Below are 26,857 nucleotides of genomic sequence, written 5' to 3' on the forward strand. Positions count from 1 at the left end.
GAGAATTAATTTTCAACAAACAACATGAATTTCAGCTATGAAACATTCCCACATCACCCAAAACACCTTCCCGATGGCTTTTGGTGCTAACGAACAATTTTTGTACAATTTCCAGACGTGACCCCCGGTTTTTTACAACAGATTCATGATTAGGAGGCCAAAATTAGTATACCGAAAATTAACGAAATTGGAGACTTTCTCTATATTGTAAATTCTAGCCAACAACAGTAAGTACTCGTTAATGTAAGAAATAGACATTATTTTTGTTAGAAATTCATTATTTCACCTAAAGAAATGTTCCGCAATGCAGAATAGTACGTTAGCAATGTAAAAAATTGCAAAATAAATCATTGATAGGTGTCTCTGGTATAGTAAAGTAGTACCAAAAATTAATATAAAATGTGGACAATGTGCTAGAATAATGTTGAAATGACAAGTGTCACTGCTGAACCTAAGGTGCAAATTACTTTTTATTCATCAATAATTGAACAGCAGAAATGTAGATTTCAGTCCACAAAAAAATGGTTCCTCTGTTCACCAGAGTGTTCACCAGAGTCAAATTGCAGTATGCTGCAGTCTTGCCTGTTAGCACATATGGCAACAAACTGAATTTACACATTTAACAACAATGACCTGCATTGTCTATTGTGCATCCACACACAAATGTTTTAACAGTTCAGGGCCAGGGAGACCCGGTTGTACAGATAGACAGTGACTATAAGAATGCCAAAATATTGAGTGAAGTGCATGCATGTGTAACGTTGCTGACAGACGTTACATACCAAGCTGGCATGATAGTTTCAAGAACCAGTTCACTTCAACAAGGTGAGCAAAACAAATTTTTCAGTGAGAATGCCAAGAACTATGATACTGTGAATACATAATTCGTAGTGTAATTTTGGTTTTAAAACTAATAAGTGAATTGATGGCTCAATTCAGAAGAACTAATATTTTTTTTACATACTTTCTTAGACTGGGAGAAAAATGGTAGGTGCTGTATCAGTGATTTTGTGGGAGGTCACCTGTCAATCATTAGTGTCCCTGGATCAGGGGTAGTAAAATACGGAAAATTTGATAACAGTGCGATCTCCGCTGAACAGATTTCTTCATTTTTACAGAAGAAACTACTTATGGAAATGAGTTTCTGTAGCATTCTGAAAGTTTGTGGAGGGATTGCCAAAAGTGAAGGTGAATTTTTTTTTTCAAAACTGTATTGCATTGTTTTACGAACAAAATTTTAACTGCTTGCCTAACCTAACCTTGCTGGAAATGGTTCGTGGTTTTTGGGGCTATGAGTCAATGGTTTGTGGGGTTATTCAGTAATTTTTCGGTTATGAAGGTTGGAAACTCTGCGTACCCACAAGATGCACGATGCGACGCAAGCTGTACCTGCCATATTGTGTGTTACGGAATCGAAAAACGAAGAACAATAATTACTGTTAATGTGAAAAATTGAAATTATTTTCGTGAAAAAAAAGCAAAATGACACCTTAAAGAATCTTTCGCAATGCAGGATAGGTTAGTACGAATGTAAGAAACGAGGAAATAAACGATTGAGAGGTGTTCGGTGGAGATAGCACTGGTACCGAAATTGTCACCTGGTTCCTGAATTTTTCAATTTTTTAAATATTTTTAGTTCGGTCATGGAAATTTCTATTACCTTATTTTTAAAAATAAAGAGTAGGCTACAACATATGTGTTTTCTGTATCATTAAATCAGAATAATAAACATGTCATAAATTTTTGCACTCTTTGCTAGGCAAATTTTGAAATCTGCAGTGATATGGTAGAGTCAGCCATATATTGTATTCTGTTACTGGTAGGAACTTCTTTGGGAAGGCCACTCCGGCACAATAATTAATTACTTTGTCCAATCTTGTATTAATCAATAAATTAAATGTTTTACGACCATATTTCAAAGTGTGTAAATTTTTTTAGTCGGATTCATGGCCTTCTTAGACAATATTCCTCCAGAAAGTGCTAGTGCTTAGTTTTTCTCCCTCTGTACTGGTTGAACATGTTTATTCTTGAGCGTGGTCATCAACAGCATGGTAATAATAGTGTTCTGATGTGAAACACACAGCACATTTTCCACATGTCCCTACCTACTTCCCTTTTGATATTTGAACTTATCTACTTGAGCTTATATAACCCTTTGATTCTTAACTCTGGTGCGGATATAAAATTTCAACGTTCCATTGGGATTTGCATTACTTTCCTTGCAACACAAACTAAGAACGACTGCTAATAACCAGCAAATCACGACCCCCAAATGAGAGTGGTATCAATACAGTAAAGGTACTTAACGTAAATGAACTGAAAATGCACTGGATGATGTGGGAGAATTTATTCACTATATTAACTACCTACTTGTTTACCAACAAGGACAAAAATGCACTACATAAATTCTCATAGGTAGCATCTTAACTATTGCAATTAATGAAATTGATCACTTTAACAAATAACAAACAGTTGTCTGAATTAATTACAACACCGACATGACCATATCTGCTGTTTACTCTCGGTAACCTTTTTAGTGCCCCCCTTATATTTTAATAAAAGGGAAACATTATTATCAATTCTTCAAGATATCTGCATGACATTCCCCATTTTGAGTTTAATTAATGATTACTAATTGTGCAAATTGGGCATTTTATAATTTACTACTATTCCAGAAGGTAAAGAAAATAACTAACCAACTCTCTAGCCTTCTTAAACCCGAAGGTTTATGGCTGCTGCATCACAAGCCTTCCATCTGCATATGTCCTGGCACGATCAATCCATCCTTGCCGATTTCCTTCAGCTCCATCTCAACGTTATCCCTCCAACTTTGTCTTGGCCTTCCTACAAGTCTCTTACCATCATTTTTCCCAACAAGAATCCTGTAAACTCTTCTTTCCTCTCCCCATTTGTGTCACATAACCTGCCCATCTAAGTATTCTTGGTTTAATTATTCAAATAATATCCGGATAGGAATACAATTTGTTCAGTTCTAAATTATGTAAGAAGGTAAATAAAATAACTGCAGAGAATTAGAAAACAAAACAACCTCTGCCTCCTGATTGTTTGTTCCCATTAGATGCACCAGCCATATCGGCTAACCCACTTAAACTGTTAGCGATGTACAGAGCAGCTGGATGTGAACTAACTGAAGATTCAAAATGCCTTGCTCTCTACCATTCCTTGATGTATTATGTAATATTCAACCACTATGATATTTACCAGAACTAGATTTGTAGGTAATAGACAGAAGGTCGAAATTCTACACGGCTCTAGTACACATGGCTGAACAGCACTAATTTTATTTTATTTTTTCCAGGTTGACATAGAAATCAATGGCGAGCCTTTGGATATCCACATGAAGTTGGGAGAGTCAGGCGAGGCTTTTTTTGTGGAAGAAGTAACTGATGATGAAGATGATTTCCCATCATATCTGGCGTGCTCCCCCATTCCATTGGATAAACCAATATTCCTTCACCAGACACCGTCAAATGAAACCTTCGATGATAAGTTTAATACATCAGCATTGTCTAATGTTTCGGTGGGGGAATTCAGTTTGGGGGACCAGGATAATGCGGAGGCCGAAGCACAATCTCCTAGTCAGTGCGGAACGGATATTCAGGTTCTAGATTTATCTAGAACTAGCAACACTTCAATAGAAGCTAGTCTGGGAAACCGATTAGACCGTATTCCAACAAATTGTGACGATTCTGTTATCCAGTTTGAACAAATTCAACCTCAAAATGCACCAAAGACATTTAAAGCAGAGACAGTTGTAAATTCTAGGAACGTTGCCGATTTCCGGCCAATTCATGTCGAAGCTTCCGTGGGCGTTCAGACCGACCAAATGCTGGAAATAGGGCATTTACTCGCCGATGTGGGAATATCTTTTGGTGAGGGCCTAAAGCAAGACAACAAGGGAAGTACAAACGACGAGGGCAAATCCGTAAAGAGAAAAAGGCGAAAGCGTTCGTTGATGAAAAGGAAGGGCTCTAAGAAGAGCGGCTTGAACGGAACTGAAGAAGAGTCAAAGGAACCAGCGGCTGTCGATCCCAGTGATGACATATTTGAGATGGAGGATGTTGACTCTTTGGAGTCGTCGTTATCTCGCCATTCCCTTACGGCATCTACGGATTCGAATCTATGCATGTACCACGTAGGTGGAATTATGATAGGTTCGACGACCCATTTAGCTTATAATCCAGATTGTGAGTTGTGTACGGATCGATGCAAAGATTTGGAATGTGCTGTGAATACTGGTGATGCCGTTGCTAAAATCCTTAGCATTTCAGACAGTGAGCTTGCATCTGTGGACCATGAATTGTCTAGACTTAATTCTTCTGGTGCAGCAGATTTTCATTTTTTTAGTGACACAGAAGCTACATCAGACCGAAGGTTAGTCAGTTATATATATATATATATATATATATATATATATATATATATATATATATATATATATATATATATATATATATATATATATATATATATAATGTGTATATATATATATATATATATATATATATATATATATATATATATATATAATGTATATTCTTACATTTAAAACAATTAAGTTGAAGTAACACACAGCATGATAGCAATCATACAAAGTAAAAATTCATTGGTGTTCCACTTTTTTAGCAACGTCAGGAAAATAAGGAGGTGGGGGTGGTTTTCAAGTTAGTGGTTTGAACTTTTTTTAAAAAAATTAAGTAAATGTTGGCAAGAAATATATTTTGCATTGGGATGGGCCGATATGAAATGTTGTCAGACCAATAAAGTATGGATATACAATTTATCGATACCAATAACTGATATTCCACCGACCTGATAAACCCTCACCAGAGATCAACATCTCAAGGAACACATCCAGGTCTGTTGCGTGGCAGTCAGTCCTCGCTGTTTAGATCCCATTCACCTTAGTTCTGCGACAAGTAGTAGAGAAAAATGTAGAATATATGGTAAAAGAAATACTTTTACAATGTGCTCTGCACAATTAGTGACTTGACAGTAACATAGTTGCCTTGTAATCAAGGGGTCCCAGGTTTAATACCTGGTGGAGGTTCATTAGACAGTTGTTCGAATCAAACTTTAAACTGTAGTCCATCTTTTGATTAGCCTAAGTGTGCATAAAGTGAACATAACAATTCGAATTCCACTCTGGGCTTCAAGTTTTCTTGCCCTTTTATTTTTAAGACATTCTAGATTCCTCTTATTCATCTTTCACTTATATAGTGGCTTATCTGATGGAGGGGCTTAAACGACTTAAATTAGATAAATATATTTTTCCTCAATTTTTTAAATGTAAATATTAGATAATGCACTAGACTTTTGGTAGTCTGTTTGTCAAACTTGTAGTTACTTATCATTTGCACTTATGATTTTCATGAGCTTGAGTTGCTGTTTTAAGTCCACTTTATGCACAGTAAGGCTAATCGGGACTGGACCTACAGTTTAAAGTGGGATCCGAACCACTTGTGCCTCCACCGGGTATCGAACCCGGGACCCCTCGATTACAAGGCAATGACGCTACCACTGCACCATGGGGGAGGCCGGATATTCATGAGCAATGTATGCGATATTCTCTTGCATCATCCTGAAACCACCTTTTACAGGTTTGTCTCCACATACTTCTGTGCATGAGTAGTCAAGTGGAAAATGATTTTCATACTCTCTCCTTCGACATGCACTGTGTTCATGAGATCAGGATTGGATTGTCATGCAGTTGTTGTGAATTACAGGGAATCACTATTTTGTTGGTTGCTTTCAGGCAACGGTTGCTGTCTATAACAAGGATTGAAATGTGTTCTATATTTTTTTTTGCAAAAAAAGATTGGGGTGAATTACGTGAAGGTTTTACTGGTATTATCCGTACTTAAAAGGCATTTATTACTAAGTAACCTGTGTTTTGTGCAAGATTAGTATGCATGGGAATACTCATGAATACTTTTTCTTGTATGTACGCAGTCCTTGCTTGCATTGTAGAATTATTTATCTTGTTGTCTACGGTTATTACAAGCATAAAAACAGTTTTTTTTTATAACAATGGTTAAACTGTATCTTTAGTAGCCTCCCCGATGGCGCAGTGGTAGCGTCATCGCCTTGTAATCAAGGGGTCCTGGGTTCGATACCTGGTGGAGGCACATAGTGGTTTGGATCCCACTTTAAACTGTAGGTCCAGTCCCGATTAAGCTTACTGTGCATAAAGTGGACTTAAAACACCAACTCAATCAAAAAACTGTATCTTTAATCAAACTAAAATTACATGTCGGATGAAGGGCGTGTGTATTCTCCTGAAACGTCACAACGAATAACTGTGTTTTTGTGCTTGTAATAACCGTAGCCTACAAGATAAATAGTACTCGTGAATATTCATTAAGATGGAATAGTCCAAATTGACACACACAATAATCTTTATTATAGTTAGTGAACATTTTTCTGGTGTGAAAAAAAGTTTACACATTAGTTGTTATTGATTTGGGCATTTTAATCGTAATGCTACACTTGAGTGCTACAGTGTTACGGAGTACACTGTACGCTATTGTTGGTTTCTTTATCTGACACAACAATTATGCGAAGAAAGGTTATAAACCAATTTTGACTTAAGAAACAGGGTGTACGATTACGTCGTGAAATATAGCACATTTATTACTTTTTTCTTTTTTGTAATTTAATGTCACTTTTTTGACACTAGGCTAATTGAGACAATAAAGGTCAATCATTAGGTCAATCCAGACCCGGAGCTCAAAGGGCCCAGAACTCCAATGAATTTATTATTTTCAATAAATTATGTTGGACACAAGGCGTGAGTTATTCTTTAATTAACCATTTTTGGCTTTTAGATTTCTTTCCAGCCATTAATCAACCACAACCTCTTAGAATCTTTCAAGTTCGTAATTGTTGTTCATAGATGGCAGCACTATCAACTTTTCTTATGAGCAACTTCTCTGTGGCTGGTTGCCAGGATGGAAAGGTGCATTGGAATTTTGCCTGGTGCCTCATTGTGCCAATACAGTCTGCACATGTTCTTTAAGGAATAAAGTCTTTGGCCTATCAGTTACAAATGAAATTGCCCTTTCTATAATTATCCAAGAACAACAAATACTTCAATATCCCTGTGCCAAAGATACTGGTGATAATGTAATGCGAAAAATTTATTTCGTGCTCATGTCATATTAGGGCATAATTGTGGCCAGTAAACATGCACAGTTACAGTTTTTCTTCTTTGCACCCATTTGGACTTTCTCAAAGGTTTACAGAGAATTTGAAATCAAGGGGAAGAATTTTGAGGCAAACAGTTCATATGTCAATAAAAATCAATGAATTTAAAATGTTTTATCACAAATGGAAACTATTATTTAACACCATTACTGCAAGAAAATCATGAAAGAAGTGCAAAGTGGATGATAAACAAGCTGTTTAATTCATATACTGTAGGTGAAAGATACTACACATACATACTTTGTACTGTTCATGCTTGTTAATATCATTAATAGTAAATTCAATACAAATCAAATTGTTGAAATAAATACTGAGACAAACACAAATAATGTCAGAACATATAAAATATATTAAACGTAAAAGATAAATGTGATACATAAGTTTTTTAGAATTATTCCAAAATTTGACAGGTTTCTAAACATGCACGTTATACTGTGTAGAAGATATAATGTGAATCCATTTAGCTTGATGAAAGTAAAGCTGAAATAGTTCTTCTTGAAACAATGTTTCTTTTATTTATATGAATGCTAATGTGAAAGTTATGATGACTATTATTTAATTAAGTGAATCAAATTGGAAACTTAAGAATGAACATGAAAGAGGTTAAATGTGTCGTATAGTGCAACAAGCAAGTTAACTTTACAGGTCCTGATCATGCACTTACCTATTAATGTCTATGCACGAAAAGAGAAAACAGAACAATATAACACATTAAAACCTGTCATGGTTTTTCAAGTGGAGAAGAGTAAAACGAAGGTAAAAGGTTAAAAGAAAAAGATACAACACTTTACCTAGTGTCTCCTTGTCCTCCATTTATTGACAATGTGTGTTAGAAACTCATGGAGCTGACTTTTAATCCATTATTTTGTGAAGGTAGTGGTAAAGTTCTGCATCCATATAGCCCCATCCCATGAAGGTACATTTGTGGGGTTAGAACCCCACAAATTGTCGATCTCTGCCAATTTGGAGATTATGTGATCAGCACCACGATCTGGCAAACTCTACCCACCCTCCCCTACCAGGGTTGCCCCCAGTACCTATTGATTTAATGCTGGGTGAACCCCCAGAGCGGCTTTGTGGGGGCAAGACCAGAAAAGTTCCACCCTTAGGTAACCAATGGCGGAGGTCTCCCATGTGGCAGTCCAAATAGACCACAACAACTCTTTAGTGAAGAATTTCTTTTTTTTTTCTTTTTTTTTTTCCATGGGCATCAACAGTTATGAGGCATGAACAAGTCAATTCACATTCATTGTATAGTAAACCATTTTCATAATTGGGAAAAGAGAGACGCGGTAGTATATAAATACGGAGAAACTAGTACTCACTTTTATCCGCAAACCTGTTTTTTCTTGCTGTACTGTTGCTTGGCGTGCATCTTTTGTTTGTAGTTCTCTGGCTGTCGCTAGGTGCGCTGTTGTTGACTGTGCATCTGGGTCTGTGTCGTCTGTTATTTCCGGGCGATAACTGTTGTAGTATTTCCGGGTAGCTATTGCCCGGAAATAACAGACTACATAGACCCAGACGCACAGTCAACAACAGTGCACCTAGCGGCAGCCAGAGAACTACAAACAAAAGATGCACGCCAAGCAACAGTACAGCAAGAAAAAACAGGTTTGCGGATAAAAGTGAGTACTAGTTTATCCGTATTTAAACCATTTTGTAGAGAATTTTCTTTGTAGCAGTTGCCAATGGAGCAAATTTTTTTGAAGAAATAGAAATTTTACCTTATTGTTATTTCAGCCCTCTGGGTTCCCGACCAAGCTCCCCGGTGCAGTCAGACACTGAATTTGAGATCAAACGGCAGAGCATTGCAATCCAGACGGAGGATGAGAAGGAGCAGCAGTCCTGGAAGTGGGGAGAGCTGCCCACCCCTCCTCCGAGAATGGGCTTCTCACGCAGAGAGGAGAGTGCACAGGATGTAGAGCCTGTTTCAAGTGATGACGAAACTAGCAAGAAAGAGCAAGAAGGTATGTTTGCATCTAATGGTGTTATGTATTTTTGCTTACGGAGGAAGGTTATTTGAGTTTGCTCTTGCAATGAATACGATCAGGCTCGTACCCAGGATTTTTTTGAGGGAGGGACCGGGCATGTATTTAGAAATATATTTTTGGGGGAAGGTTTCGAACAAATTTGTAGATGTAAAAATTATAAAAATATATTGTTCAGATGACACAAAATTTGTAATTAACACAATTATAGGGTATTAAAAAGGTCGTAAACTTTAGTTTGCTTACATCACTTCAGACTTGGTCAGTTATTCACAAGAAAATCTTTCTTTCAGTCAGATGGGAACATGTAGTCATTGCTCGAATATGGAGTATATGTTGAAATATGTTCTGAAATTTGGAAATAATATATAAAGATATGTACAAATATGGAAAATAAAAACTGAATGTTTGAGCCTGCATAGCATGATGTGCAAAGTTGACACAAAATAAAGCTGATGTAAATATGTATTTACATATAAATCCATTCGCTGCATATCAGGCAATATGCTGGTGCTGTTTTGAACCCTCTCGTCCCGACATTTCCACTATGGTGACACTATAAGCTTCAAATTTAATAAAATAAATGGTTTTTCTTACTTTCGCGTTCTTCTGCTAATCTGTACTGAACAAAATGAGCAGAAATTTATAACTAGCATTTGTAGTTACAGAGATGAAATTATTTAAAACCTTGCATAATTTATACTTTTATCTCTGAAAACACACTCGGTGGTGTGGTCTACATTGGGTTAAATCAGCCTCAATGTTTGAGGGTTAAGTCTGTGAATTTAGCCATACGGTACATTACATGTGAAAGTAAGTTCAAATAATATTTCTGGAATCTTTGAATTTTTATTGTTAACATGGTTTTATTGTTTCTTAGCAGAGGCACAGAGGTCCATGTTGAGTGGGATGTTTAGTTTTATGAAGAAGACCAAAAGAATCAGACATAATCCAGAGTCAGAAGGTGTTTATTTGGACGACCTAAATGTGGAAGACCTTGACCCAGAGGTAGCAGCATTATACTTTCCAGCGACATACAGAAACGGAGGACAAACTTCAGTGTCCCATGTTTCAGGTAAGGTTCCACGATGTTCTTGATGGTAGCACAGCGTGTCTGTGTGTGCAGGTATGAATCTGTCAACATTGTAATGGGAAACATGCTGAAAATGAATTTTTAGACAGAATTGTCCGGTCACTACAGAGGGTGAACTGAGCAAAAAATTCAGAAAATGGAAATGTTGGTTGAGTACAAAAGGCAGGGTAGTGATCGTAAAAGGGTACAGAGAAGGGAGAGGTTGGCTGGTCTGTTGAATTCATTCATTTATTATACTTCACTTTCCTGCCACATTTGGCTGATCGTGAAGATGAGGATAATATGATTGATGAAGGGCCACTCGCAATGAACACCCAAGCCCAGGTCAAGATTCGAACTCCAGTAACCCTGGATTCGTAGCATGATTTGGTAACCACTCTGCCACAGAGGTCGGCAAATGTGTGTGTGGAGAAAGGAGTATGTCAGCTGCAAGATCCACACGCACAAACAGTTAGATTCCACCTTTCCTTCCTTGTAAACTGTATATTAGGGATGAGCTGATATGAAATTTTGGCCAATACCGATAAAGTAACGATATAAAATTTACCGATACCAATAATCGATATTCTACCGATACGATATAAAATTAGAAATGGTCCTTGAAGAACCTGAAAGTTTCATTGACCTCCTTAATAAATGTGTGTTTCGAGGTGACTGCAGTGAAAAAGAAATTGCATATTTAAACATTTACGTTTTTGGAAAGTAGGGCATGGAGATTATCCATAAAAATTACAACAAAATGGCAGAAGTTTGCACTAAATTATCAGATATTTATCGATATATCGGATCGGTAAAATAATAGGTAATTTTACCGATACACCGATATGCCTATATCGGCTGATACTGATAGAGTACCGATTAATCAATCCCATCCCTACTGTATATTCACAACAGTTCAATTAGTGTGAGGGGTGACTTCCTTAAACATCCAAATGCCAACCTCCCTTCCATGTATTACACCTTTTCTGCATATTACACACTAGCAAAGCTTTAAATATTTAGGACTGGGGAAAAGTCTCCAACCAAGAAAGCAGAGAAATTGTGGAGATCAAAGATTTTGAATTTCCAGATGACATTTAGGATTTATAATTAAGTCTCAGAAGAATTCTCGGTTTATGTCTTTGGACTTTCCTAGGAAATAAAAATAATTCCTTATTTCACTGGAAACATAGTTGTCATGATCCCAACCATTTAGTAACAGGTTATATATGGCAAAACACTGACAAATTTCATCTCTTTCCATTTATTTTGCTTGTTTACTGTTGTGAAATTTCTCGCATTGTTGTAACTGTCTTATTGGTCAAATAGCATATAAAGTTTGAACTGAGGTTGTGGTAAAATAAAATGACTTTTCGGTAGCAATTTTTAAGACAAAATTATTTCATACATTAAAATAAATGGAAAATTTCAGGATTTTCATTTTGTTTTGAACAATTTTGATGTATATTTATGTGTACAATTTTTGTAGTGGCAAGTTGTACAATAATATTTTTACTCTTTATACCCTAGTAATTAGTTTCTGAATACGCAGAGGGTAAAGTTAGTAATTTAAGGATAATTTATTCAAATTGCATATATAGGTCTTAAATTAGTTTACCTGAGAACGGGGGGAAAAAATAACATTCTTAATTTTTCACACTATTTCAAGTAAAAGATTCCTGTGTCATACATCAAAATGTTCAGAAAATAGTCATTTAGGTATTACACATATGAAATATTAAGAAATCATTCTGTGATTTTATGTTTGTACGTACACTCCTAGCTTTGCTCATTGCTTGTCTTTTAAAAAAAGCAATTCTTTTACTTCAGAGTGGTTAAAGTAAATATATATCACTTCGTCATGGTGAATGTTATCATATTATTAATTTCTTCCAGAAATCTCAGCCAATGACGAAGATGCAGAATCTGGCAATGGGCCATCTTTGCCACAGTCCCCACATAGTGTGGAGGGAGCCATTTGTGGACCCAAGTCCTTAGACAGTGATTTTGAAGATTCAAAACATTCTGTTTTTGAACAGAAGTAAGTTTTTTTTTTTAATGTTTGTTACCAATTTTAAAATTGTGAAGTAATAATGTAGTAATACTAATAACCATATTCTAATAACATTTAGAGTTACTGCAGATTTGCTGACAACATGTGATGTTATAGATTTATGTTACAGTGAACTAACAACGAATGCAACTATGTGAAACATCATATACAAAAGTACAGGGTGTTTCAAAAAGAATCATCCAATTTCGAAGTCATTTAAATCGTTAAAACACATCGAACAACGTACTATTAGGAAGAGTATATTTGTGAGTTTCACATGATTGCCGGCAGGTAGCAGTAGCATGCCCCCCCCTCTGCGCTTCCATCAGATGCAAGCAAGATGGCGATGTTGCAACAAAAAGCTTTCTGTGTACTGCACTTTGAAGTGTGTGAATCTGTTACAATAGTGGCAGCGTGAATTTTGGTGACAGTATGATGTTGAAAACCACCTACCGCACAGAGTATTCGACGTTGGCACTGTTTATGTGCCTCCACTTACAACTACCATGGATGAACTGCAAAATCGGATCACAGGAGTAGTGGCAGCAGTGACTCCAGACATGCTCGCATCTGTATGGGACGAATTCTCCTTCCGTATGGACATATGCAGAGTGTCCAAAGGAGGTCACATTGAGCACATTTTTTATGTAAAGATTTATGTATAGCTGTGTATTTTAAAAGCAATTCCAAGTTCCTGGTTTGATAAATAAAAAATATTAGTCTTTTGAAATCTGGTGATTCTTTTTGAAACACCCTATATTTTTGTTGCAGTAATGGGGAATCGTGGTTCTCAGTAATGTATGCTGTGCATATCATATGCCCAAAGTTAACTTTCAATAAATAAATAAATAATGAATTATTGTTACCTTGAAGGGTATTAGGGTTTCAAATCTCCACAAGAGCAATTGAATTTTTCCCAGCGAAAGGTTGGATACTTTTTGAATAGACCTCGTACATTAAGTAATATAAAGTATACTTGATACATTAATTAATATGTAAATCTCTTATTTATTTTAAGGTGGTAATGTTTTCTTTTCAGCAGATCGTACGGAGGAATCTCATTGTCATTGTGTGGTGGATTAGCAGATTGCAGTGATTTGGCTGATGATACTTTCTTGCAAAGCATGGTGACCTACAACGATATTGTAGAAAATCCAAAACTATTTGAAAATCCAAATTTAGTTGTTCGTTTCAATGGAAAATACTACAATTGGCAAACAGCATGTCCTATCATCATGACCTTAATACTGTTCCAGAAACCCTTGCCTGAGGTAAGGAAAAACACTTTTCTATATCTTCTCTGCAATAACAGCAATCTCACTAAACTAATTTGTGTTTATATTTTTAAGTTTTTTTCTCCCCCTATGATCACTTGCAATGTACCAACGTAATTTGTAATAAATATTAAATGTATATGTATAAACATGGATTTAAGATGATTCTCAAACCAGGTGCAGAAAGCATATTTCTTAAGTGAAAAATTGTCTAAAATTCGAGAAAATAAGAATAAACAATGGACAACCACATCACACATTAAAATAATGTTCCACAAGACATTTATGCATCATCTGTTAGTCCTTGTTATAACTTGATGATGCACAAATGCCATGAGAAGTGTTTTAGTGTGTGTGATGTGTTGGTTTTTGTATTGCCGACGTTGACAATTTTTGAGGTAAGAAATATCTATAAGAGATGAGCTGTGGTAGCCCAATTGGTAGGCCATCTGACTACTATGTGAGAGACTCAAGTTCGATCCCTGGTGGGGAGAACCGGGATTTTTTCCACCTGTTTAAACAGCTCCTTTGCCAGCCCAGCGTCGTATAAACTGGGTACCTGGAGGAAATTGGAGTAAAGGCAGCCTGGGCATGGTGCTGATCACTTCATCCCCATTTTCGGCCATGATCAAGAAAGTCTGGGCCCTAACTACACACCCACTATACGGCTTCATGGCATGGTGAAAAGCAGAGAAATCTCTATATACTAGGGATGGGCCGATATGAAATTTTGGCCGATACCGATAAAGTACCGATATAAAATTTACAGATACCGATAACCGATATTCTACCGATCCGATATAAAATTAGAAATGGTCCTTGAAGAACCTGAAATGTTCATTGATCTCCTTAATAAAAATGTGTTTCGAGGTGACTGCAGTGCAAAAGAAGTTGAATATTTAGATAATTACTTTTTTAAAAAGTAGGGCATCGAGATTATCCATAAAAAATACAACAAAATGGCAGAATTTTGCACTAAATTATAAGATATTTATCGATATATCGGATCGGTAAAATAATCGGTAATTTTACCGATACACCGATATGCCTATATCGGCCGATACCGATAGAGTACCGATTAATCGGTCCCATCCCTAGTATATACGAACATAGTCTAATTTCTTTACAGGATTCCACTTCAGATTTTGCAGTTAGTGAAGATTTTGATCTGAATAGGAAGTTTTTAAAGTTATTTTCATTAATTATTTCTATATTACCTATTCAAAACATGTTTTCAGTAACTTTTATTACAATGTCTGTTCAAGATTCTGTGCGATATGCATTTTGCCTTTCATTTGTTTTACTTTAATCTTACTGGGAGCATCACTTCGTGATAACACAGATCTCTGGGAAGATGTGCGCGAAGTGTGTGCAAGACATCATATGTATTACTATAACTGAAACATTTTAGTGCAAATATCAATCATTCAAGTGTGTATATATACTGTGTATTATAATGAGTGTAAATTAAACACAGTAAGTATCATGTGTCGAGTGTTATATCGTATTGAATTATACCTACCAGTGAAATAATTGTGTCCACTAGTTTAGCAAGTCAGAACTACACATTTACTTTGTTCCTACAGAATAAACATACTATAACAATGTCATATTTTTTTCCATCAAAGAAAACATACAAAATCGTGAGAAAATGTACCTAAATTGTAACTTATTATATATCTGGAGAGATGTCTTGTAAATTTCAGAAATATTTGTTAAATTGTAACAACTTTGGCAACACATTTTCTTATTTCTTTTTCAATCTATGATTCTTACGGTTTGAAACTAGAAATACATTTCTGATGAAGGGAGCATGAGTTCTCCCAAGCCATTAAAGCAAAAATTTGGTTTGTGTGCTTGTAGGAACCGTAAACTGCAAGAGAAATAATTCTACAATGCATACATACAAGAAAGAAATGAAAATATATGTTCTATAATTTTCTAAAAATAAGCAGCCAAAAACACCTGTGTCTGGGGGAAAATATGTTATTTTCAGGCCAGTCTGCAAAGGTTTAATGAAAATTATTGTGGAAATGAATTTTTGCTCTTTCAGAAAGTAATAAGTATACTGGAGCATGAATACATGCCTCACAAGAAGGACAACCGAGATAAGAAGAGAGCTGAAACCAAAGGATACTCGTCCTGGTTTTCGTGGCGTAGAAGCGAGCCGAAGAAGGACCCGTCTCCGGAAGTGGAGAACAAGACGATGGAAGACTACTTGCCAGAGCAGGAAGAGAGGGAAGCGATACAAGTGGAGTTGAAGGAATGCGCAAAAGAGGAACAAGTTGAGATCCTGCAGGAGGTGAGACCAAGGAAATCTATCGCGATTGACATTTCTCCTTGCCTGGATGACCAGGGTGAAAGTAAAGAACATTCGGGAGAAGATGCTCAGGCCAGCTTTCCAGGAACCCCAGAAATGACAGATGTTCAGAAGGAGTAAGTAATCTTTGGTGTTCTTGTTCTTGCTGCTGTTTCAAGTGAAATGATCTTTCTTACTACAGTATCAACAACCCTATGATAAGGAGATCAATGGCATACTCTGAAAATTTGACCTGGTTTACCATATTACAAGAGTCACCTTGTTTTTGTTTATCTAGTAGATTTCTGTATGTAAGGTTGCACATGTTTGCTGCATTTTAGCACAGACCTATTGCTGATATACATACATTTTCAACTTTGAGTTAGTGCCTGTATACCTTAAGAAATTTAAGTTTTTAGGATCTACGTGAAGTCATTTATGAGCCACTGCGAAGGTCTTTCCACCCATTTGCCTGCGAACTGAGGCTATTGTCAAACTTTCTCCTGCATTAGTAAATTTGTTGGTGGTGTATACATGCACAAAGATACTGAATTTTCATTTGCCAAGAAATTGCTGTAAGTTTTAGGCTGACAGGGCAAAAAACCACTTCTCTTCACTGATGTAGGTGTGTATAGGAGGTGCCGTCTTTAAAATAACAAAAATGGCTTTGTAGCTCACTTGATTAGTATTGCAGCCTTGAGGTCAGTTTGTAAATAACAGTTGATACCTCATGTAAATTTGAGCTGTTTAGTCTCCTGTAATTTTTATTGGTGTTTTAAGGTTTTCATTGACTCTTTTTAATAATTCTTATTTATTGTATGCATTTATTGTACACCCCACCTAGATTAATTAAATGTAATAGAAATAAAACTCGAAAGCAGACATGCAAGTAAAAGAAAAACAGAAATCAGACTACTTCAATTTTCCAGAAGTTTCTGTATTTTCCCTTGAAGGAAAATTTTCCTTCTCGTGGCAACACTGCCTCTGCCAAGTGCGGCAAGAAAGCAGGAAGGAACTAGCATTTTTCTCGTGCCAATGCTGTTTGCAGCGGTGGAAGGTCACATACCTTTTTTTTTCATTCATGGATTTTATATTTTCTTAATTATACACTAAACTTTATAATGAAAGTAGAGGACAGTGTTATAAATTTTCCCACATTTTATTATTTTTCTGAATCACAAGTTTCCCCTCACCTTTCTGCCCTGAAAAACAAAATTTTGCTTTCGCTGCAGTAACCGCATAAATGCTGCTGAATATTCATGAAAAAGTGTTGTGCCGATGGTAAAGAAAATGAGAGGCAAGTTCCTGCTTCACTTACACGGGCAGTAATGGTTAGAAAATATGAAGTGAAGAGAGTGTGATTATCTGAACTTTTGTTCGAGTATACAGGGTGTCTCAAAAAGTAATAGCTCAAACTGACACAGGTGAAAGGACACTATAATAGAAGCAAAAAAGTCTCGGTAAACATGTGTCTGCAAACGAGCCGTTTTTGAGATAATCGTGAATGAGTGATTACAAAGCCGCCACTGACTCCATTGTTTGTAAAAGTCATCCTAGTTGGTAAAATGCTAATAATGTGTGCGAAAGTGTGGGTACAAGCCGTCACTGACTTCAGTGTTTGTAAACGTCGTCCTACTTGGTAAAATACCAATAATACAGTATGAAAAATCAGGAGATCTCGTTGCTTTTATTGAACATTTTACTTACTTTAACAAGGAATACAGCACTACTTTAGTATGTTCTACGTTACAATTACTGTGCACTTGTACCTGTTAAAGGAGGTGTTCAAAGTGTCGTCCTTCCATCTGGATGCAATACCGTACACGATTCTGCATTGAGTTTCGAATTCTTTCGAAAACCCCGGATCATTTCGGAATTGGTCACAAGCATGTACAATTCTCTGTTCCAGTTATTCAACTGTGTCAACAGGAGTGTTGTACACTATGCTTTTGAGGTGACCCCAGACACAAAAATCCAAAGGATTTAGATCCGGTGATCTTGGGAGGCCACGGCACAGGCCTGCCTCAACCTATCCATCTTTGATGATATCTGCGTGTTAGATGTCGTCTCAGAGCAGCAGCAAAATTTGCCCGTGCTCCATCATGCATGTACCACATACTCTGACGTGGATCAAGGGGAATATCCTCAAGCAATCCTGGAAGATCATGCCGCAAAAACCGAAGGTACTTCGGTCCATTGAGTCTTCTTGGAAGGTGTGGTCCAATGAGACGATCACCTACCCCTAACCACATATTCAATGAGAAATGTTGCTGATGTGGTGCCTCATGAACAGCGTGTGGGTTTAGTATACTCCAAACATGAGAATTATGATAATGAAAAATACAATCGCATGTGAACCCTGCTTCATCAGTAAATTAAATGTTACTTACAAAACGAGGGTTGAGTACAACCTGTTGTTGCATCCACTGACAAAACATCACTCTAGGAACACAATCCATATCACTGAGACACTGAACTCGGAGGTGGTAAGGGTAGAGTGAATTACGATGTAAAATTCTCCATACACTATTGCAGCTTACTGGCACTTGTTTGGCAATTTCGAGATTCCTGGAGTGTGTTCTACTGCTTCCAACACCATATCCTCAACTTCAGGCATAATGCGTGCAGGTCTACCTGCTATTCTACAATGTTTGAAGCGCTGATGTACCCTAGTAAATGTGCGACACTCGGAGTACCCTTGAGCAGAGTATTTTTCTTGGTACAAGCGTGCAGCCTCCCATGCATTGTTGTTAGCCAACCATACGCAAAATGCATAACCACATAGACTTCGTTGCTGTAAGGTTCCATTTTCACTACGCAGTCCAGCACAACTGACGTGACTCCCATAGTACGATTGTATCAAATCAACGTCACCTCTCGGAAATGTTCTGTTTTGTAAACAAAGAGCAAACCTCGGACTGCGCAATGAGTAAAGCACTCTTATGTTTACAAAATGCAATCAATTACTGCTTGCAAGCACACATTCGCACACATTATTAGCATTTTACCAACTAGGATGATGTTTACAAACAATGAAGTCAGTGGTGGCTTGTAAGCACACATTCGCGATTATCTCAAACTGCTTGTTTGCAGACCTATGTTTACTGAGACTTTTGCTTCTATTATCGTGTACTTTCACATGTGTCATTTTGCGCTATTACTTATGAGACATCCTGTACATTAGGTAAACTATTTGCAAAAACATGTAATTGAGTGCCCTGTCATCTGTTCATGCAATGGTGGTGTGAAAGGTATTCTGCGTTAGAGTAAAATTGTCTGAAAATTTATTTTTGAAAAGCATTTTCTATTATATTCTTACAAAATCGGTATTCTCGTGATAAACAATGCTGGAAAGTTTTGAAATACGGAGGGGTAGATCTCTGAGAATCGCTAATAAAACTAGATATAATTTTCATTGTTGCTCATTGAATGTTGCCAAACTTTTTTCCTCTGCAGATCAAAGGAAGAAGGATACAGTGGATCCAATTCTTCTGACGAGTCAGATGGTGGCCTCTCCAATGTACATTGCATAAAAGTTCCAATGGATAGGAGGAAATTCTTTGGAGGTTCCACGGAAATATTTCGCAAGACACTTCGGCTTTCATCTGAGCAAATAGTAAGTTTTTTTGTTAACATTGATAATGATAAAAAATATTTTGTAGAAATGGGACAGATGCTCTGTAGGTATCTACTGATATCTGTAAAATACTGGTAATTTTACACATCCACTATTTCATTAGGGATGGCTACAGATTAATTGGTACTGTTAACAGTATCGATGTATTTTACACGATCAAGTGAGTTTACATAATAATATTGCATTATAGTTTTTAATACACTGTAACGAACCTGTGAGTTCAAGGTTTTATATTTGTAAGAAGTTAAGATTTTTATAGGTGGCCACGATGGCTCAGTCGGTAACGCGTCTGACTACCATGCTCAAGGTCCCGGGTTCGATCCCTGGCCGGTTCAAATCCGGGAACTTTTCAAACGTTGGAAGCGGCCCTGGCGCCCACCCAGTGTCGAATAACATGGGTACCTGGGGGGTAAAGGCGGTCAGGGGCGTGATGCTGATCACATCACCCCCATTCATGACCGGATCAAGAAAGTGTGGGGCGTTACCCCCACACCCCCTATACGCCTTCATGGCGTGGTGCTAAGCACAGGGGAGAACTTTACCTTTATTTTTTTTAAGATTTTTAAAATGTTTGTTACTTCAAATAATGTGCAAGTTGTCACAGACAATTATAGTTAGATTGATACAGTTGTAGTTGGAACTTATATATATGTTTATAAATACGTCAAAATCTGTTCGTGTTGACGTCACTTTCTCATCTCAGCCGAGGAAGTGAATGTTTCTTACCTGACGACAGACTGAGTTTGGAAAACAGGTGAAGGTGAAGAATAAATAAGAACTTGGAAACTGAGAGAATTCAAGTATAGATTTTGGGTTTTTTTCAAGTTTTCTGCTGGCCGAGAAGTTGAAAGTAAGCAATTAATCATGTAATTTAACATTCTCTATATGTGAGTGAATTGCCCAATGTTAGTATTGAATGTTCTAGTGTTTTATTGGTAAGTGATTATGAAATATACGCAATTGTAAAACTGAGCTTAACTTTGAAAACAGTGTTGTGTTTTTTTCTACCCAGCAAGCCCTGATGATTTGCAAAGATTCTCATGTTCCCGACTAAAGGCGTAGCGGACTAACTTTGTGATTACTGGTGTACAACCGGGGGACGTTGCAACACTGAAAATGACTAAAAGCTATGTATTGTTGATCTTTATGTAACAAATAGTATCGGAATGTCTTGCACTTTCATCCATTTTTAGTCTTGAAATTTCACCTTGAAAACGTGGAATTTTACATGAATTTTATTTTTTCTTAGAGTAGAGAAGGCCCCCTCCCCCCTCTTCCACCATTGTCAACACACCAATAACAAAAATACGATCGTCAGTGCTTATTTCTGTGTATTTTCACCAGCTACCTCAGTGAGAAGATCCTTGAAAAGAACCCAAATATCAGCCAAAAATACTGCGGGAGTGTTGAAACATTTTTAACTAAAGTAGTATAGTGCTTGTTTATATAATATGTTATTCGGTCATTTTTTTTTATATACAACCTGAAAAATAACAACCAGTACACTGCACAAAGTAGTACTTGAAAGGAAATTTTGTATACATTTCAATAATGACTATTTTAAACTTATGATTGGAAGTTTATGTGTGTGTGGGTGTTTTTTTTTATTTTTGCATCAATCTCATAGTACTCCACACCATGGCCACGTAGCTGGTTCTAGAATGTGAAATTGTTAACATGCATATTTAGTTTTTGACGAAAACATGAAATGTGAAATAACACATTGTAATGTTAATTAATTTTTCATGTTACTGAAAGGTGTGAGGTGCATTTTCCTATCCTGTTTTGTCATGAAATAATGTGAAACAGACTCTTAAACATGAAATTTAAAGTTTATTTACCCACGCGACACTTTCTGCAGTCACAATTATCCTGAGTGTTACGCAATTCATGGATAATTGATTAATTCTGGTGTAAATATTCAAGAAGAAGAAAATGACTCCTTTGTACAGGAATAAACTTAATATTCTGGTAACGACATAAATGTGCTATTAGAAAGGATATATTTATTTTGTGTAGTAAGTGCAGTTTTTAAATCAAATTTGTGATTATATTCACATTTTTAAAAACCAAAATGTCTGCCATAACAGCAAAATTTTGTTTTATTTACTGCTTTTGAACCCAAAATTGACTGTTTTTGTACTGAAATTTTGCATTTTTATTTACCAAAAATATGTTCCTCTAGAAATTGTGCATACAAACCAACTTACCTTGTTTTTACAAAATGTCCCATAAGTCTTGGCTGCATGGCAGTTTTCAACATGATGGCCCCCTCTCCTCATTACGTGCTCACAGTGTTCTATTACTGCAACACACAAGTTTCCTGCATATTGGAGTGCACACCAAGGATAAATGAAATGGTTCCAAAGGAACCCCAGATCTTCCTCTACTCAATTTGTTTTTCTGATGCCACCTAAAAGCTGAAGTGCACAAGGTCAAAATTCAGAGCATGCTCCTTTTTTACAAAACACGCTGTGCAGGCATGTCAGTAAATTCATGCGAATGTGTTCCATAAAGTGTTGCAGAAAGGGAGTGTGTGTCTTAACTGTGTACGCAATTCAATGGGGAACATGTTGAACAAACAGTAATTCTACAGGTTTTTCTTCTGTGGGTCCAGACTTATGGGACACCCTGTATTGCCTTTGAATTATATTTGTTTGTGAAAATCACATTTCCTGTGGTAACCATACATTTCTTTTCAGAACAAGTTGAATCTGAAGGAAGGTGCCAATGAGGTGATGTTCAGCGTAACTACAGCATACCAAGGAACAACAAGGTGCAAGTGCCACATATACAGATGGCGCTATGATGATAAAATTGTCATTAGTGACATTGATGGAACGATTACCAAGTAAGTGCCATTGTGCTGTGTAAAGATACTGCCAACATTCTGTTCATTAATCTGCTAAGTACTGGCGAAAATTTCATATCAGTTTATCCATAAGGAAAACTTATGTAAGCTGTTTTAAAAATAATTACTAAATATGTAGTTTTTCTAGGCACTACAGCTACCCATTACAGCTATCTGGTTATATTTAGGGACCTTGATTGTTTGCAAATATGATAACACCAAAAAAATTAATTGTTGCAAAAAAGTATTTATGGACCTAGGTATGTATACCCAATGACATGTTCTAAACATATTTATCAAGCATTTGCAAATTTGGTTTGAAATACAAATTGTGCCTTTTTTTTTGTAATTCCAACATTTTTTTGCTTAAAAAGAATTTTAAAATGCTGCAAATATTCAGCTTTTCTTGTATTATAGGCTTAAGAAAATAAAGTGCACCATATTTATGTGTGTATAACGTGCATGTTTTCCAAAATGTTATCCAAAGAAGAAATCTATTGTGTGCGTTATTCATGTAATAATTCTGACTGCAAATAGCATGGAAAAGGGATGTTTCCCACGAATTTTCACTTTTTTATCAAGAGATTTTTGCATAACTGAGCGAAGTGGTGTGGTTTTGATGGGTATAGAGTGCACACCTACTGCTACACAGGAGCCATAAATTAACTTTTTCTAAAGTTGTTTCCAATGTAAGAATCACAAACAGGCATAGGGCATGTAACTTGCAAAATAAAATACTAGTTTTAAAGCACAATGAAGACGTATAATTTATAAATATATTTGGCAGAAGTGTGTGCTAAAATACAAACGTAACCAAAAAATCTAGGTCCATAGTTATATTCATTTTGGGGATGGGATAGATTAAGTGGTACTCTATCGGTATCAGCATACCGATTATTTTAACGATCCAATATATTTATAAATATTTTACAATTTAGTGCAAAATTCTTCCATTTTGTTATATTTTTTATGGATAATCGCCATGACCTTCTTTTTTAAAAAGTAAATGTCTAAATATACAACTTCTTTTGTACTGCAGTCTCCTCAAAACACAGTTATTAAAGAGGCTAATGAATCATTCAGGTTCATCAGGAACCATTTGGAATTGTATATCTGATCGATAGAATATCTGAATCAGTAAATTTTATATAGATACTTTATCGGTATAGGCCCATCCCTAATTAATTTTTTTAAGGAAGAATTCAGGTTAAAAAGTAAATACTTCACTGGTGCCAATATCCGTTATCATATATCATACTTTTGTTGTTTCAAAATTTTTCTGCTACTTTTTATTGAAGGGACACACACAAATGTTCCTAGGTCAGGACTCAAAGATCAATCCTCAATTTGCTCAATTGTCAAGGATGCATCTGTTATTACAGTTGAGCTGATGCTAATGCTGATGTATTTTGATTTTGTACAGATATTATGTGGAATACTGGATTTTGTGATTAAACCGATATTTTAATATTCCAATGTAAATCTTAAGTATTTTAAAGCAAAACTCTGGTAATGGATGCATATAATTGTAGTGGAATATTAATATTATTGATTCTTTGGAACAACTTTTTAATTGTTACAATTTTGAAACATCTGTATCTGTGGGAATTCTTAAGTGTCACTATCGGTTTAAAAAATAATGTCTAAAGTTCAAAGTAGCTCAGAATATTTATAAATTCAATTATACGCAATGTCCCAAAAGATACTTTACAACTTTGATGTCATGTGGCATAACTTGTAATTGACATAGAGGAATATACTTCATTTGTTGTAGGTATAGTCACCAATGCCATAACACTTTACCTTTTATTTTTGCAGATCTGATGTTCTTGGACATATTTTGCCAATCGTGGGAAAGGACTGGGCTCAGAGTGGAGTGGCGCAACTGTTCACCAAAATAAGAAACAATGGATACAAGTTGCTGTACCTTTCTGCACGAGCTATTGGTGGGTGTGAGGAACATATTTTTTTATAGTAGTTAATGTATTTTTGTACTAGCTCTGGTGGACTTGCACTGAAACACACTTCAGTAGGTACTTGAGCTTTTTAACTTCCTGGTTTACCTAGCACAGGTGTATGATTGAAGAGTATGAAACATGGTTGTTGTTTTTTTTTTTATTCTGTATTCTCCATTCAGACAACTTGTAATTTAGGAATTAGATGTATTTTCAACACATGCACATGGACAAATATGTATGATGATGATGTATAAGCTTTGTATTGCTTTATGATTTGACCCACGCAGATGATGTACTGTGTAGAAATGTAAACGAAAAGGTAGTCTTGACCAGGACTCGAACCCAGGTCTCGCAAACCATGCCTTTACCAAACCAGTCCAGGTTTAGCCTGATCTTTGTTTGTCGAGAATATGTTATTCTAACTTGGCTGCATATTGGACACAGCCATCTCAAACATGGCCACTTGCTGCAAGGCCTGGTTCCTTCAATATGTCATGTCTGCAATGTCATTTCTAGTGTTAGGAAAATTATATTATTGTATGTGCCAATTTAGCTTTTCTCTCCTCAAGTAGACTTTTAATCTTCCCAACTGTTAATCATCCCTGTACAGAGATGACAACAGAGAAGAAGAAGAAGAAGAAGAAAAAAAAAGAAAATTGTTTTTAGCTTCTTGAGAAGAGCTGGTCTCGTCCCTGTCTGTGAGGAAGTTTTTAGTGTTTTTAACGTGTTGTGTTTGTCCTGTACAGCTCCCTTTATGAGCTTCTCCCAAGGAGCTTTTTACACCCCTTTCTTAAAAAACTTTTAGAATTTTAGATATGGGGCCATTTCCCCACATACATTGAAGGATGGAAAATGGCCTTATGCGCTAACGCACCCAACAATTTTAATTAATTCATTCCATTGTTGAATTGATTGATTGAATTGTTGTTTTAAGTCCATGTTATTCACAAAAAAGGTAATCGAGACTGGAACTACAGTTTAAAGTGGGATCCGAACCACTATGTGCCTCCACCGGGTATCAAACCTGGGACCCCTAAATTACAAGGCGATGACACTACCACTGCGCCATCGGGGAGGCCGCATTGTTTTATTACTTTATGATTTGTTGACACTCGCAGGAGATACAATTCCACACAGGCTAGTTGTAGAACCATGCCTGTCTTGGTAGCACAGTAGATACAGCAATTACATGGTTTGCCAGAGACCCAAAGTTGAGTCCTGGTGAAGCCTGCATATTTCACTTAAATTTCTTCATACAGTGCTTCTTTTAATGTTTACATATCTTAGAAGGTAATATAAAGCCAGGAGACGAGAGCACTTTTAGTGCATCGCGCTACAACGCCAGGGGTCCCAGGTTCATATCCTGGCCTGGGCATGGATGTTTGTGAGTGTGTATTCATCATATCATCACTCATCCCCATCTTCGCAAATTAGCCAAAAGTGGCATGAAAAGCGAATTAAAATAAACCAAATCAAATCAAAGTATCATGTAATGTAATTTGAATGTGTTAATTGCAGAAAAATTTAGAGATAATTGTGTATTTCCAATGTGCTGCATATTGTACATAACAGCTGGATAAGTGAGTGTAGTGCTTAAGGCTTGGCTAGACTTTAGACCGACACCAGGACAGCTATGTAAAGTTTCATGTTTTTGCATTTGCAGAATTGGATTTATTTTAGGGATGGGACCGATTAATCGGTACTCTATCGGTATCGGCCGATATAGGCATATCGGTGTATCGGTTTATCGGTAAAATTACCGATTATTTTACCGATCCGATATATCGATTATTTTCTGATAATTTAGTGCAAAATTTTGCCATTTTGATGTAATTTTTATGGATAATATACATGCCCTACTTTCTAAAAAAGTAAATGTCTAAATATGCAATTTCTCTTGCACTGCAGTCACCTTGAAACACACATTTATTAAAGAGGTCAGTGAACCTTTCAGGTTCTTCAAGGACTATTTCTAACTTTATATCGGATCGGTAGAATATCGGTTATCGGTATCGGTAAATTTTATATCGGTACTTTATCGGTATCGGCCAAATTTTCATATCGGCCCATCCCTAATTTATTTTTTTAAATTAGTTTCGAAGTCTCATTGCCTTAATTCACTAAGGGTACGGCACCTGGAGTGGAGATGGCAGTTGTTTTCGAATTTTCCTCTCCCTTTAAAAAACTGCTGTGATATTCCAAAATTGGAAAAATAATATATGCTTAGAATTACTTCTAGAGCATTCATGTGAATCTTCATGTGGTTTTCTTTCTCTGTTGTGTAGATATTCTCAATACTTTCATGGCTACATATTCTCATTAAACTATTGAAAATATCTGGAAAGTAGTGAAAGCAAACCACATAAGGATTCACATGAATGATCTAGCAGTAATTCTAAGGATATGTAATTTTTTGCATTTTTGGAATATCACTAATTTTTTTTAAAAAAAGAGGAAAATTCAAAAACAGCTGACTTTGTGTCTGCCAAAGGTGTGTT

At 36.3% G+C, this 26,857-nt stretch overlaps 1 protein-coding gene across 3 annotated transcripts in view; it reads left to right on the forward strand.

The window, feature by feature from the left end:
• Lpin (phosphatidate phosphatase LPIN) overlaps nucleotides 1-26,857 on the forward strand; it is an 80,927-nt gene that overhangs the window by 35,014 nt on the left and 19,056 nt on the right. The window contains exons 3-11 of one of the 3 annotated variants that reach the window (XM_083144363.1): nucleotides 3,320-4,395; nucleotides 8,968-9,194; nucleotides 10,096-10,290; nucleotides 12,184-12,328; nucleotides 13,383-13,611; nucleotides 15,668-16,050; nucleotides 19,370-19,529; nucleotides 22,253-22,401; nucleotides 24,220-24,347. In XM_083144363.1, the coding sequence (XP_083000489.1) occupies nucleotides 3,320-4,395; nucleotides 8,968-9,194; nucleotides 10,096-10,290; nucleotides 12,184-12,328; nucleotides 13,383-13,611; nucleotides 15,668-16,050; nucleotides 19,370-19,529; nucleotides 22,253-22,401; nucleotides 24,220-24,347 (2,692 nt within the window). Of the gene's footprint in view, nucleotides 1-3,319; nucleotides 4,396-8,967; nucleotides 9,195-10,095; nucleotides 10,291-12,183; nucleotides 12,329-13,379; nucleotides 13,612-15,667; nucleotides 16,051-19,369; nucleotides 19,530-22,252; nucleotides 22,402-24,219; nucleotides 24,348-26,857 lie in introns of all 3 variants that reach the window. The other 2 variants (XM_083144361.1, XM_083144362.1) reach the window with 2 other exon arrangements.

Source organism: Lepisma saccharinum, chromosome 23 (genome assembly GCF_977018435.1).
Source record: "Lepisma saccharinum chromosome 23, izLepSacc3.1, whole genome shotgun sequence".
Classification (NCBI taxonomy): domain Eukaryota; kingdom Metazoa; phylum Arthropoda; class Insecta; order Zygentoma; family Lepismatidae; genus Lepisma; species Lepisma saccharinum.